The sequence below is a fragment of the Rhinopithecus bieti genome, unplaced genomic scaffold, assembly GCF_001698545.2.
Source record: "Rhinopithecus bieti isolate Rb0 unplaced genomic scaffold, ASM169854v2 scaffold_23869, whole genome shotgun sequence".
NCBI classification, from domain to species: domain Eukaryota; kingdom Metazoa; phylum Chordata; class Mammalia; order Primates; family Cercopithecidae; genus Rhinopithecus; species Rhinopithecus bieti.
The window spans coordinates 335,131-350,262 of record NW_016810959.1 but is presented as its reverse complement, the minus strand read 5'-3'; the positions used below and the strand labels follow the sequence as shown (position 1 = coordinate 350,262).

Genomic DNA, 15,132 nt, shown 5'->3' with positions numbered 1-15,132 from the left:
CCAGGAAGACAGGAGCCACCTGGTCGGAGGGGAGTGATGGAAGGCCAGGGTTTCCACAGGTCAGACCGTAGCTTCCAGCCAGGACAGCTTGGGCAGCAGTAGTCGTAGGAAACACCTGGAGGCTGAGGCTGCCCACACGGCCCTCCTGGCTCCATTGGATGGCAGGCTCCAGGCCGACGAGCTGCCAGGTTGGTGTGGGGTGCAAAGGTTGGGAGCATGAGAGCCATGGGGGGCCTCCCCAGTGGGACAGAAGCACAGGAGTGAGGGGATTGGGCCCTGAGGAGACCTCAGTGTCACCCGCAAGGGCTGCAGTGTGCAGGCCATGGAGAAAGGACATTGTCAGGTGAGATGTTGGCTTCCAAAGGCCCCAGGCAGGGGGCTCCGATTCCTCCAACCTTTCCCTGAGGTGTTCCTTTGAGGTCTGTGGCACCCTGGGTATGGCATGTGGATTCCCGCCTCCTGTGTCCACCTGACAAGCACGTCTCCCCTGGACTCCCATGCCTGCTCCATCACTTGTACCCTGTCTTAATTAGCAGGTTAGAGAGTGGGGTCCACTTTGAATGGGACGTTGTGTTGACTCAGAATTGCTCCCAGCTGCGAGGAATTGGTAAACCCTTACATTAAAATGCAAACAGCTGGCATTGAGCCTAGGGCCAGAAAGCAAAGCCAGCCCTTCAGCCTCACAGGGTGGCCTCTGTGAGCCAAAGCCCTGAAGTGAAAGAGCCTCAGGAGGAGGGCAGTGTGAGCCATGGGCTGGCAGCTGCAGGAAGTGCAGCTCCCGCTCCCAGTGAGGCTGCTCCCACTTCTGCGTAAACCTGGGGCTCTGGGAGAACTGTAAAGACTGGGGGAGCTTTTGGAAGAGAAGTGATATCTCTGTCCACTCCAGGGCTCTGCCACTCCCAGCACTGTGCCAGGACATGGCCCCCACATAGGATGACCGCTGCCCGGTCGGGCTCCCCTAAATGCAGCCTCTGTGGCAGGCCTAGCCTGAGCGGCCCTCCCTGGCAGCTGTGTATTCAGCTTCCCTTTTCTCCAGTTTCTGCTGCCTCCTCTAAGACAGGGCAAGGGGCAGGCCTGGGGTCCCCTCCACTTCTGACATCCAGTCAACTTGGATCAGGCCTGCAGGCCTGGGTGAGTTCCCGGGACTCTTCCAAAAATTAAAAAATCTTTATACTTTAAAAATTTCTGCCGGGCCCAGTGGCTCACGCCTGTAACTCCAGCACTTTGGGAAGCCGAGGTGGGCGGATCACCTGAGGTCAGGAATTCGACCTGACCAACATGGTGAAACCCTGTCTCTACTAAAAATACAAAAATTAGCTGGGTGTGGTGGCAGGTGCCTGTAATCCCAGTTACTCGGGAAGCTGAAGCAGGATAATCGCTTGAACCTGGGAGGCGGAGGTTGCAGTGAGCCGAGATGGCACCATTGCACTCCAGGCTGGGCGAGAGAGCAAGACTCTGTCTCAATAAATAAATAAATAAATAAATAAAATTTAAAAATAAAACTTTCTTATCAAAAAACAAGCAAAAGCCACCTCATGATCTGATCTCACCCTAATGCTACATCCTCTTACTGTCTTCATCTGTGAAGGGGTGACCAACCTTGGCTCTATGCAGGGTGGCTGTGAAAACGCCATGGCTCATGGGGGCCAAACATAGTGGTAGGGCCCACTGTGGAAAGGGTGAGGCTGAGCTGCACAGCCTCAGCTGCCCACAAACAGCTCTGGGGGCTCTTGGGGTAGCTGAGGCTTTTTTGATGAGCTCAGGGAAGAAACACAACATAGACTGGTGAAAGGAGAAGACAGAGCCTTCTGCCCAATGTCCAGGAGCCCGAGCCCAGGAATCTCCCTTGAAACACACACTCTCACACACAGTCACACACCCTCACACATCCACACATTCACGACACCATCCCAGAAATCTTCCTTGAAAAACACACACACACTCACACATTCACATCATCCCAGAAGTCTCCTTTGAAACACACACTTTCACACACTCATACACACACTCACACTCACATTCACACCACCATCATCCAGAAATCTCCCTTGAAACACACACACTCACACTCACATTCACGCCACCATCATCCCAGAAGTCTCCCTTGAAACACACACACACACACTCACACACACACATTCACGCCACCATCATCCAGAAATCTCCCTTGAAACACACATACTCACACACATATTCACACCACCATCATCAGACCTTCGTAGATAGACACCCAGGGACCTTGGTCGGAGTGAGCTGGAGGCATGGAGCGATTGAGCATGTGCAGCTCCCGCACCACTGTATAAAGATGGGGATGAACTCTGTGGCTTTGAGTCACCATAACTGCGACACTCATTCCTTTGCGCTTCACCAGACACAGAGCAACCGCCAGCCCCAAGAGCAGCTCCAGGCTGGATCTGCGCCAGACACAGGAGAAAGCAGCGGGCAGGCTGAGCAGGGGTGCTGAGGATGGAGGAAAGCTGGGAGGCTGAGCACAGCTGAAGTCCTGAGCTCCCTGTGCCGTTGACTTCTCTGTGGGCTTGAGCAAGGATCATCCCAACTCGGGATGAACCCTCCTTTGGGTCCAAGAGTCCGGCCAAGCCCAACCCAGGAGCCCAGCTGCATGGCCACCCCAGCCCCACCCAGCAAGTGGGACAGCTCCCAGAGCAGCATCTCCAGCCAGGGCCAGCTTCCGTCCGTCAGTCCCACGGTAAGCCTGGGCGAGCATGTGCATGCACAGAGACTTCCCTATCCCCTTTCTGGTCCCCTCCTGGCCACACGCAGGGGCTTTGAGAGGGAGATAGAAAAGGTCTGAACTCTGCTGAGCCATTACTGGACCTCCCTGAGCCTGCCCCCGATAAACAGGCTGATAGAGGAGGGTGCAGGCAATGTCCTTCCCAATGGAGAGCATTCAAGGAATAGAAAGGCCAGCCCTGAGGACAAGGGGCTGGAATGGCCAGACCTGTCCTTGGCTGCACTCATTCCTTTTAGAGGTTGCTTGGATGTCCCATGGAGCCCTTCAGAGAGGAGGGCACACCCTGGGTCTCTGGATCTGCCCAGCCCACAGTGAAGCCTTGGGTGCCTTCTGTCACCTCCATCATCCTAGCCCAGGCCCAGGGCCATATTCCATCAACACCACTGCTAGCTGGGGAGGGCTGAGGGCACCCTCAGGACCTGGGGATGCTGGCCCAGGTGCTGGACAGGATGGGAAGGTTCCGGTAGTGATAGGGGCCACTGGGGTAGGACAGAGACCAAGCCACCCTCTCTTCTCCAGAAAGGGGTTAGGGTGGGAGGAGTCTTTAAATCCCTTTGTCCTGACCTGATATGGTCATGACCTCCCTTCAGTGACCCTGGAGGCCTAAGCTTTCTTTCTTTTTTTTTTTTTTTTTTGAGACAGAGTCTCACTCTGCCGCCCAGGCTGGAGTGCAGTGGCCGGATCTCAGCTCACTGCAAGCTCCGCCTCCTGGGTTTAGGCCATTCTCCTGCCTCAGCCTCCTGAGTAGCTGGGACTACAGGCGCCCGCCACGTCGCCCGGCTAGTTTTTTGTGTTTTTTAGTAGAGACGGGGTTTCACCGTGTTAGCCAGGATGGTCTCGATCTCCTGACCTCGTGATCCGCCCGTCTCAGCCTCCCAAAGTGCTGGGATTACAGGCTTGAGCCACGCGCCCAGCCTAAGCTTTCTTTCTAAAGGGAATTCCCTTCATTCTCATGCCAGGCATCAAGGTCAGCTGTACCCAGTTACGCTATGGGGCAATGCAACTTCTCCTCTAAGGCTCAGTAGGGGACAGGACTCCTGAGAGGGGCTCCACCCAACTCACAACCCCAGCATCTAGAGGCCTCAAACATTGTCTTGGGCCCTTGGGCTGGAGTCCATACTGCAGGCAGGGATGCACCCAGGAGTTGGCTCTGCCTTCTCCCTAAGGAAAGATAGGGTGATCCGGGCCATGTCCCTGCTTGCCAGGTACATATCTGTCTGTCCTACCAGCCTCCAGCAGGTGATCTGAGCCTACTCCTAGAAGGCCCCTGTGCCATGGTCTAGGAGCTTGGGCTCGACTCTGGAAAGGACCTGCACTTCCATTCTTCTTGGCCACTTGCGAGCTGTGTGTGCAAGTGGCTTTGCCACTCTGAGCCTGTTTTCCTGCCCTGTTGAGAATCCTAACTCTTCCTTCTCAGGATTATTTGAAGGTGACAAGGGATAATGTGATTCCCTCGTTTCTGTGTCTCTTCGCAGGCAGCTGGGACTTGGGCTGCTGCCTGGGTCCCCTTCCCCACGGTTGATGTTCCAGACCATGCCCACTATACTCTGGGCACAGTGATCTTGCTGGTGGGACTCACGGGGATGCTGGGCAACCTGACGGTCATCTATACCTTCTGCAGGTGCCTGGTTGGTGGTGCTGGGCCCAGGGCACTGAGGGTGGCAGCCATGCAGGCAGGAAGAACATGCGGGCAGGAATGTTGGCTGTAACTCTGGCCAGGGCAGTGTTGAGGCTAGGCAGGGAGGGCAGGGCCATGCCTTCGATGATCTCAGGCCCAGACCTTCCTCAAGGTCACTGAAAGAGCCAAAAATGGTCCAGGGAGGCCTGACTGACTGGCACTAATAGAGACCCAGGTGCATCCTCTGTGGAGGGTGTGTGTGCCCAGAATATGTGGGTCTCTGACCATTCTGCCCTGCCCTCAGCGCACCTCTGTCATCACCTGCCCCAGAGAGCATCCTCCCCCTGCCTTGAAGAGCCACACTAGGCCGGGTGTGGTGGCTCCCACCTGTAATCCCAGCACTTTGGGAGGCCAAGGTGAGCAGATCACCTGAGGTCGGGAGTTAAGAGACCAGCCTGGCCAAAGTGGTGAAACCCTATCTCTACTAAAAATACAAAAATTAGCCAGGCGTGGTGGTGTGGGCCTGTAATCCCAGCTGCTCAGCAGGCTGAGGCAGGAGAATCACCTAAACCCAGAAGGCAGAGGTTGCAGCGAACCGAGATCATGCCACTGCACTCCAACCTGGGCAACAGAACAAGACTCCACCCCCAACCCCCAAAAAAGAGCATTCCTGGGGACCAGGATCCTCAAGTCCCTCAAACACCCCTGACACCCACCCCCAGTGTCCCTCTCCATCTGCCCCCTTGCCTGGCTCGGTGACTGAGACAGGCGAATGGAGAAGGAGACCCAGGCTCCAGGGCCACACAGCCCTCTGGCTCTCCCACCTACTAGCTAAAGGACTGGGCACCTAATTTCTCCTCCTTGAGCCCACTTTTCTTACCTGCGAAACGGAGCTGTGCTTCATGGAGTCACTGTGATGATGCAGTAAGTTCCTGGATGTGTATTGCCCCACAAATGAGCCACTTACTGAGTGCTGTGCACCAGAGCAAGTCAATTCATGAGTGGGGGCATCTTGTCTGGAAAATGGGGACAATGACGCCTCCCTCAGGGTGGATGCAAAGATGGAAGATGACAGGAGCTGAGGCTGGTGAAAGTGCCTGGCCCAGTCGTGGTGCACAGCCATCAGCTCCTCTGCCCTTTGCCATCCCCAAGGGTGAGGACTACAGAGACAGTGTGTAGGGCAGGGCCCAGGCAGGATGTGACACTGGAGGGAGGGTGGAAGGGGGACCCGAGGACGAGGGAGGCGTGAGAAGCCATGGGAAAGCACAGTCAGGGTACGCAGGAGGAGGAGCCTGGGGAGAAACCTCTGGGGAGATCTTGGCCTGGAGGGACTCAAGGAAACCAGTGAATTGGCCAAGGAGATGGTGTGAGTCGTGCAGAGGAATTTAGAGGGCGAGAAGAGGAAAGGGACATGACCCAAGAACTGGCCTGCGCTGGGCCACGCCTCAGATTTTGGAGAGAAACTGCCCCCTGCTTCACTCTGAGGGAGCTGTCTTGGGGTCCTCACTCAGCCCACACTGCTGGGTTCAACAGCTGCTCAGCTGGTCCCTGCTGGACAGTGGGATAGCTCTGTGGCCCGGCAGCTCATGCCTGTCTGCATGCCCGTGTGTGTGTGCATGTGTGAGTGTGTGGCACATGTGTGCACATGCGTACTTGAGGGGTGCAGGAAGCTCCCCATAGCTCTGGAGGTGTCAGGAAGTGCCTCCTAACAGCTTCTGATCCTTCCAGGAGCAGAGGCCTCCGGACACCTGCCAACATGTTCATTATCAACCTCGCAGTCAGCGACTTCCTCATGTCCTTCACCCAGGCCCCTGTCTTCTTCGCCAGCAGCCTCTATAAGCACTGGCTTTTTGGGGAGACAGGTAGATACTGGGGCTCCCTTTTGCTCGAGGGAGGAGGAGGGTTTTGACCTGGGGATGCCCACAATGGTGGGTGGCCCGAAGGAGGTGATTTGCTGCGCCTGGGCAGAGAGTGGGTAGCTGCCTGTGAGTAAGCAAGAACGGAAGATGCAGTGTTGGTCCTGAGGCCTCTGCCAGCCTTGGCCAGATGTGGCAGGTGGAGGGGGTGGGGTGTGCTCAGGCCTGCTCTTCCTGTGAGGCGAGGGCCAGAGCAGAGTCCACCCCATCCCCAGACCCTCCTCCCCAGGACTCAGAGCAGGGTCTGTGCCCACAGGCTGCGAGTTCTATGCCTTCTGTGGGGCTCTCTTTGGCATCTCCTCCATGATCACCCTGACGGCCATCGCCCTGGACCGCTACCTGGTAATCACACGCCCGCTGGCCACCATTGGTGTGGCATCCAAGAGGCGCGCGGCATTTGTCCTGCTGGGCGTTTGGCTCTATGCCCTGGCCTGGAGTCTGCCACCCTTCTTTGGCTGGAGTAAGTGGGATGCTGGAACTGGAAGTGGGGCAGATGGGCTGGGAGGGGCACATTCAAGGGGAAGTAGGTGGACTTGGGTCAGCCAGCTGATGGGGACAGGGGTGCCCAGGAACTACCTGAGCCTCAGGTCAGATGGACATTCAAGGGATGTGACCGGCAGCAAGGGAAACTGACAGTGCCCCATCAGGGGCCAAAGGACCTCCTGGGCAGCTGATCCCAAAATACAGAGGCTTTCTGGGTGGGGCAAAGTGACAGGTACTTCTCATGCTGAGTCAGACTAGGCAGGGGGCTGGGGTGTGAGGCCTCTGCAGGTGGAAGGGTGGAGAGCAAGGTAGTAGCCCTCCTGGGGCAAGACTAGGCCTCTGGCTGAAGCCCTGGCAAGCACAATCTTGTAGTTATGGTGAGCTTTCTGCTCAAATCTAGCAGGAATGGGAGGCAGTGGGCTTTGCAGGCCATCCCAATTCCCTCCAGCTTCCTCACTGCACTGGACAGGGCCAGGTCAGGGGCCAGGGCTGTATGGGGACCCGAATGCCACATACAAAGCTCCTGCCAGATAAGGAGCCCTGGTCAGTGCCACCACAAAGCCTGAGCACCTGCCCTGGCTCCCAGGTGCCTACGTGCCTGAGGGGTTGCTGACATCCTGCTCCTGGGACTACATGAGCTTCACGCCGGCCGTGCGCGCCTACACCATGCTTCTCTGCTGCTTCGTGTTCTTCCTCCCTCTGCTTATCATCATCTACTGCTACATCTTCATCTTCAGGGCCATCCGGGAGACAGGACAGTAAGAGCCGAGCATGGAAGGGGGCTACAGGAGGGGGGCCGGCCCCTCTGCCAGGCGGCCCCTGCCCCACCACTCACACTTGCACCAGCCTACCAGAGCATGCCCAGTGGCTGAAGGCAGGCTGAGCACGTGCTTACGGGGCAGCGATGTCTAGGGTGAGCCTCAGGAGACATGGGCTTCTGGGGAGGGCTTTTAGGCATGGCCAAGGGAGCAGAGAAGGCACACCGAATCAAGGGGGAGTGGGGGGCAGCTAAGACCCTCATGTCACAGAAAACTTTCTGGAAGTCACGGCTGCCTGCACTGCTGGAAGGAATGACACTCTCCCAAGTGCCCCCCAAAGATAGTCCAGGGAGGCTCCCCGACAGCAGCCGTGACCCTGGTGCTCGCTGCCACCCGACTAGGGTCAGACCTGGACTATGCGTCCTTCCTAGGGCTCTCCAGACCTTCGGGGCCTGCAAGGGGAGTGGCGAGTCCCTGTGGCAGCGGCAGCGGCTGCAGAGCGAGTGCAAGATGGCCAAGATCATGCTGCTGGTCATCCTCCTCTTCGTGCTCTCCTGGGCTCCCTATTCTGCTGTGGCCCTGGTGGCCTTTGCTGGGTAAGCAGTGATAAAGAGTTGGGGAAGAGGCTGAAGGGGTGGGGGTTGGAGCAAGAAACCTGGGCAGCTTCTTCCTCCCAGCCCAACCCCGGCCAGCCATCCTTGCACCCTAAGACCAGCCTCACAGCTTATTCTCTCCCTGGGTGAGGTGCCCAGCCCCGGGGTGGGTGGGAGGCCACCTAGTTCCTGGAAGCACCAGGGCACATGCAGAGGAGCTCTGCGCCCCACAAAGCTTTGGGCGGCCGGCCTGCTAGCCCCCTTTGGAACACACAGTTCCTCTTGAGGTCTCCTCTCTCTCCACTTGGGCTGTGGTCACATGACCAGAGGTGCTGCCCATCTCCAGGAATGGGTCCCTGAGAGCTGCCCTTCTAGCCCTTTGTGGCTAGAGTCTGGGGATTGTGACATCTGCAGCGGCACGGATGCAGGCTCACCTTCAGAAGTGTTTTTGAGAAGTGAGGGCTATTTAACCTTGGAAGTGTTTAGATAGAAGACCTTCTTATGGAGGAATGGCCTGGTCCCCCCAGGCCCCTACTGTGGGGTTTCTCTACAATAGCCAGGGCAAGAATGGGCATCACGGCTGGGGTGGGGTATGAGAAGAGCTAGGCAGAGGGTCCGAGGGCCAGAGTCAATGGGGGGAAGTGGGGTATCGCCAGCAGCACAGGCTCCAAGGGACAGTGGACCTGGGAACCTCCACCCCAAATTCGGCACATCTTCCTTCCAGAGCCACACACTCAACCACCCGCTGCTCCCTCCTTCTCACTCAGATCAGAATTCTTCTGGCATAGGCCTGGCATTGTGGCTCGCGCCTGTAATCCCAGCACTTTGGGAGGCCAAGGCAAGGGATTACCTGAGGTCAGGAGTTTGAGATCAGCCTGGCCAACATGGTGAAACCCCATCTCTACTAAAAATACAAAAATTAGCCAGGTGTGGTGACGGGAGCCTGTAGTCCCAGCTACTCAGGAGGCTGAGGCAGAAGAATTGCTTGAACTCAGGAAGCAGAGGTTGCAGTGAGCTGAGATGACGCCACTGCAACTCCAGCCTGGGTGATAGAGAAAAAAAAAAAAAGAAAGAAAAAATTATCCTAGCACTGCCAATTCCTCCCTGTGGGGCTGACTTAGTGGTGCTGGTTTGGGCCGGATTAGGATTTGGGCTTTGGCAGGGCCTGGCCCAGAAGAGAAGGTGCGTCAGGAGGGCCAGCTAGCTTGGGGACCACACCTTCTCTGTCCTAGGTACGCACATGTCCTGACACCCTACATGAGCTCGGTGCCAGCCGTCATCGCCAAGGCCTCTGCAATCCACAACCCCATCATTTACGCCATCACCCACCCCAAGTACAGGTGTGGCTCTTTTCCAGAACCCCAACCTTGGCCTCCGAGGGCCTGGCCTGCAGATGGGGGCAGAGGCCACCACCTTTCCTGTCTCTTGTATGTGTGTTGGATGGGGGCCACCAGCAGCTGGGAGCAGCTAGTGACACTGAGTGGGATCTGGAGTTGGTGTGCCTCCCTCCCCCACCCCAGCTTCCCAGAGTGCACGGTGTGGAGGGAAGTCAGGGCTCCCTGGGCAGTATCCAATCCTAACTATGGGACCTTTCAGACCTGGGGTGTAGGGCAGCCAGGACAGCCCTGTGAATTTAAACCCTTCCCTCACCGCCCTCCCTGATAGTGTCATCCTGAAGAGACCACAGCAGGGAGAGCTCAGCTCTGCTCCCAGGGCCTGGCAGGGGCCTGGAGTGGCTCTGGGCCAGTATGCGTGCTGATAGCAACCCGGCAAGGCTGCTTCTCCCTCAGTGCTTTTGCCTGGTGGTGTCAGTCACTCACCGCCTTCCCAAGGCCAGTGGCAGGCCTGAACCCATCCAGCACAGAGGCTGCTCAGGAGTGTCCCTGGTCTCCGTTACCAGAGATGTGGCTTGAGCCAACCACTTGGGGGCTGGAAATGACATCCCCAGGCTCTCCCTGCATGCCTACCACCCAGAATCTCTCTGTTCCTCCCACCAGCCCTGTGAACCTGTCAATCTCCCCACCCAGCGTCTGTCTTTCTGTCCTCATCACCAGCCATGGTTCCCAGGGTCTGAGCCTCCCCATTTCCCCAGAAGCTCTCGGTTACCACACATTAGGCCTGTACCACCCTGTGCATCCATCCCCTCCCCTGCATCTGTCTGCCCATCCCCTGGCCCTAATCAGATGTGCGGCCCCTGCAGGGTGGCCATTGCCCAGCACCTGCCCTGCCTGGGGGTGCTGCTGGGTGTATCACACCGGCACAGTCACCCCTACCCCAGCTACCGCTCCACCCACCGCTCCACGCTGATCAGCCATACCTCCAACCTCAGCTGGATCTCTGGACGGAGGCGCCAGGAGTCCCTGGGCTCAGAGAGTGAGGTGGTAAGGACGCTGGGCCTTTGCCAGCTTGCACCTGGCCATCCCTTCCTCAGGCAGCCCTGGGGTTCTGGGGGAAACATGGGCCCTGGTGGGGCTACCTCTGAGACTCAGGGACCCTCAGGACACTGGCACCCTGACAGGAAGAGACCATCCCAACACCCCCATGGAGTTCATAATCCTCCCTGATAGGCAGGGGCACTAGGGCCAGAGAAGGGATGGTTTGGGGGTTCCCAAGAGCAGGACCAGGATTGAACACAGGTCTTCCAACTCCAGGCCATCTCCTTTTCCACACTGACTCTCTCCCTAGAGCCGCAGCCTGAAGAGATCAGCACATCTGGCCCTAGATAGGGCTCCGGAGAGTCAAGGCAGGAGTTAGCTTGGAGCTCCTTGCTCCTCCGCATTAAGCCCCCTCCTCCTGGGAGCCTTGAAGAGCTCACAGGATTTTCATGGGCCCTGGAGATAGGAGATGTGGCTTTGAGCCTCAGCTTACCACGTGCTCACTGTGGGAGCCTGGGCAGGTCACTTACCCCCTCTGAGGCTCCACATCCTCCTCTGAAAGGGAAAACAGGCATCTCACATCAGCGCTGGCAAGGTGTGTCCAGGGTGGGTGTCAGCCCTCCTTGGTGCCTGCAGTTCTGCTGCCCCTAGATGCCCCCAGGAAAGCTCCGTGCACCACCGGCTCCTATTCCCGCCACACTTGGGCTCTTCCTTAATTCTACCTACAGCGCCCTCTATGGGCCTCAACAAGAGCTGCCGCCGACTGACCCCCCCAGCGATCTCCTCCCACTGCCTGCATCCCCAGGGGTCTTGGTTGAGGGACTGAGAGGAGCTCTCAGGGGTCCCTCCTGTAAAACACTGTAGTGAACAACAAGGAGAAATCTAATCTGTTAATGGAGGCCTAGACACTCGTGAAGACCACCCATCTATTCAAAAATATAAATAACCACTTGCTTAGGGAGGTCTGCAGGTGTGCAGATGGGGAGCAAACTTGCACACACGCGCGCGCACACACACACACACACACACACACACCCTAGCATAGGCATGCACAATTTACGGGGTTTATTTGGTGACCAGCAACCATGCAAATGGTGTCAGGGGCCTCCCGCAATGAATACCTGTTGGGAGGATGGAGGAGGACCTGGTGGGGTAAGGGCCAGAGCAAAGCTACGGACTGTCCCTCTCACCTCACAGTCACTTTCTCACCTCCCCCAGGGCTGGACACACATGGAGGCAGCAGCTGTGTGGGGAGCCGCCCAGCAAGCGAATGGGCGGTCCCTCTACGGTCAGAGTCTGGAGGACTTGGAAGCCAAGGCGCCCCCCAGGCCCCAGGGACAGGAAGCAGAGACTCCAGGGAAGGTGACTGGGCCCGGTACCTGCCAATCCGTAAAGGGGCGGGGATTAGGGGCCAGTAGCCCAGGGAGAGGCCAGGAAAGGGAGACTTGTTCTCATGGGCAGGGGCAATGCCCTCCAGGAATCACTTGCTCCCAGCACCTCTCAGCTTTTCCTTGTCTGCCTGGGGGTCTCTGTGACTCCGAGATGCTCTGAGCAAGGCCTGCATGTGGTCTGTGTGTGTGTGTGTGTGATCATGCAACTCTGACTCTGCACGGTGCTGTTGGCTGTGCTGTGCCATGATAAGTGCACGTGTGTGTTGATAAGAGTAGGAGGTCTACAGCTGGCAGAACATAGCTCGAGCATGTGTGTGGCCATGTGCCGGCACTATGCTCTGTCACTGTAAACACCCATTGACACGTTGACAGAGCACTGCACCCAATGTGTCTGTTGTTCAACTGTGCATATGAGTGAGTGTGGGTGTGGTGTGCCTCTCTGTGGACTGCAAGGTTGGACCATACCTGGGGGAGGAAGGGCTGGCAAAGGCTGTGGATGTGCTCACCATAAAATGCCCTGAGATCAGGATGTCACTCCAGAATACTTTTGGCTATTAAAAGAAGGCCAGCTGTCGCCCAAGTTGCCTATGGAACGGAATGTCGATGGCGATTAGAGAAGGCCCATTATTCTAGAAACACTGGAAATGTCGTGTGCCACAGGCTCCCAAGCAGCCCTTTCGCCCCAGCTGACAGCTCCCGCCACTGCCCCTCCTGTCACACCCACCACAACAACCCCCAGCTCAGCTCCTGGGCTCTCTCTGGCTTCCTTAGCTAGTCCAAAGGCCAGAAGGCAACATTTCCTGCCTTCCTTCCTTCCTGAGTGCTGTGTCCCTGTGCATCCAAAGAACGAAAGTCCTGGGCTGGTACCTGCAGTTGGGTAGCCTCAGCTCTCTCCAGCATTCCCCCTGGGTGGCACCGCCCCTGTCCTGGACCCAGGGCCACTGTGGCATGCCATAATGCCAGTGAACTAAAGTCGCTGGCAGTGGACCACCCAGGCTGGCCAGGCACTGATGAAAGACACAGTGCCTGTGATCTTGGAGGGATAGGCTGGGGTGGGGTGCTGGCACCCATCAAACAATCCAACCACACAAATGTGATAAGCGCTGCCATCGAGGTTGTGAGCACGCACGGCTACTGAAGCAGAGGCAAGTCCCTGAGGCTCCCCAGGGAACGGTAAGGTGAATGCAGGGATCTGCAGTGCATGGCAGGGGATGCGAGTGGGGAGCACTGATCTGTCCAGGATGAGATACAGCCTACTGTGACTGTGCAAACACAGGGGCACAGGGGAGAGCTCAATATGTCCTGGAACAGGATGTCCTCTCTGTGACCCTGAGAGCAGCCAGAGGGACCTTGGGGATTGGCAATGGGGGACATAGGAGAAGGGAAGACGGGCCGGAGGTGGTAGGAGCAGTGGGAAGGCAAGGCCCCATCAGGCACTGGCCTAGGTGTCTCTGGACCTGACCTAGGGACAGGAAGCCCTGGGAGGGGGTTGGTCAGCTTTGCAGGGTGAAGACTAGAGGAAGGAAGCGCTGCAGGGCAGGCAAGGAGTGACCCATTTAAGGGCAGCAGGAGCCGGGGTGATTCCAGAGTCTCCACATGTGGAGGAGAGGAGAGGAGAGGATTAGATCGTGGGGGTGAGGATGAGTTCAGTTGTGACCCCAGGAGTCAAGAGCCCAGGGAGCATCCCAGGAGATGCTCTGCAGGCAGTGTTAGGTGTTACTGGCTCCTACTCTGGGCTGTGGACTCTGGGAAGACCCATCCCTGACCCAGCACACAACCTGGCCCTTCCTTGCAACCTCCCCACTGCTCGGTGACCCAGCGTGTGGCGGGTCATCGGGAGACTGCCCCCAGTGAACTGCTCCTCAGCTAAACAGATGTGTGCTGTTTGTTTGCAGACCAAGGGGCTGCTCCCCTGCAAGGATTCCAGGATGTAGGACACCCACTGGCTCTCCCTTTCTTCTGGGACACATCCAGCACCCCCATGTCTCCCTCACGTACACAGACCCAGGATTACGCTGTGAGCCTGCAGGCTTTGGAAGTGGCCCTGTCACCCGTGCTGCACAGGATTCGCAGCCCTAGCCCCATGTCCCCTCTCCACACCTCAAAACTCCTGCCCCACAACATCCTCCACACCCACTTTCCAGCTCAGCAGCCGCATCCCAGGCTCAGCCTGAGGGGTGTGTGCCCAGGCTCTCCCGCTTCCCGAGTTGTCTGCCTCTCCTCAAATGCTGTGTGCTGCAATTGTCCAAGCGATGACAATGGTGATGGCTCCAGAGAACACACCAGCTATTCATGAGCCTCTGTTCCCAGGGTGGGCCTGTCACTGGCATAGGAAGGCCAGCTCCGCATCTCCCACTGCCAACAGCTGAAGCCGAGCACAGACCTCCCTTTGCACACTGGAACAGTTACTCACCTCTGGCTTCTTCCCCCAGCGCACGGTCCCACTGTGGCCCACATTCTTGTGCACACGGGCATTTGCAGGCACGCTCTCGCATAGTTACCTATTTGAATGCACACTAAGCACATGCGTGCACACTCTGCATCTGTAATTCATTTCATGTAATGGAATGAATCATTTCATGTAAGCTCCTCCCAGGGCTGTGTGGATCTGACAGGGTATAGGAAAATAAAAAGTGGAGAAGGTGTCTTCAGACAAAATATGGCCTCTACCTGTTGGTGCTATTATGGGAGAGAACCAGGGCCTGGCTTGTAATGCCTCCAGCAACTTCACTTCCTCTCCTCCCTCTGTCCCCACTCTTGGGACTCTCACTCTGAGGCCCACCTCAAACTGCAGGGAGCACAGCAGAGAAGGGACAAAGGCCAGGCTGGCCTCCATCCCCACTCACTCCCCAGTGAGCCGTTGAGCTCCGCCCAGCCCATGGGTACCAGCTGCTCTCTGACTGGCTTCACGTCTCCCGAGGGAGGCAGATGGAGGGAGGCCGGCCTTCGCCTTTAAGAGCACTCTCCTGCCACCCCTGCCTTTCCCCAGAGGCGAGCTTCATCAGGCAGGAGCCAGAGGCCAGAGAAAGAGCGTGCAGCTCCAGGTACAGCCTCCCCCAGCTCCCTGGCCCTGGGGGTGGGCGCCTTCCTTCTCCCACACTGGTTATGCCCTGCTGCTGGGTTCTCTCCATCCTGGCAGGATGGACAGACACCCCTACGAAAGGGAATAAGGCTGGAGTTAGGGATGAATGACATGGGGCTTTGCAGAGAGGGACAGGGAATGGTACAGGGGAGGGATGCTGGCCA

At 57.5% G+C, this 15,132-nt stretch overlaps 1 protein-coding gene across 2 annotated transcripts; it reads left to right on the top strand.

Moving 5' to 3' along the window:
- Positions 1-2,334: 2,334 nt before the first annotated feature.
- On the top strand, positions 2,335-14,544 carry OPN4 (opsin 4). 2 transcript variants are annotated; one of them, XM_017893260.1, is made up of 11 exons: positions 2,564-2,707; positions 4,228-4,375; positions 5,264-5,294; positions 6,099-6,232; positions 6,543-6,746; positions 7,356-7,527; positions 7,959-8,123; positions 9,353-9,460; positions 10,321-10,501; positions 11,714-11,857; positions 13,782-14,087. In XM_017893260.1, the coding sequence occupies exons 1-11, from the start codon at positions 2,564-2,566 to the stop codon at positions 13,818-13,820; spliced, it is 1,470 nt and encodes a 489-aa protein (XP_017748749.1). In that variant the 3' UTR covers positions 13,821-14,087. The 2 variants fall into 2 exon arrangements, with proteins under 2 accessions (XP_017748748.1, XP_017748749.1); XM_017893259.1 differs by lacking the exon at positions 5,264-5,294 and having other exon boundaries at positions 2,335-2,707; positions 4,228-4,373; positions 13,782-14,544.
- Positions 14,545-15,132: the final 588 nt, after the last annotated feature.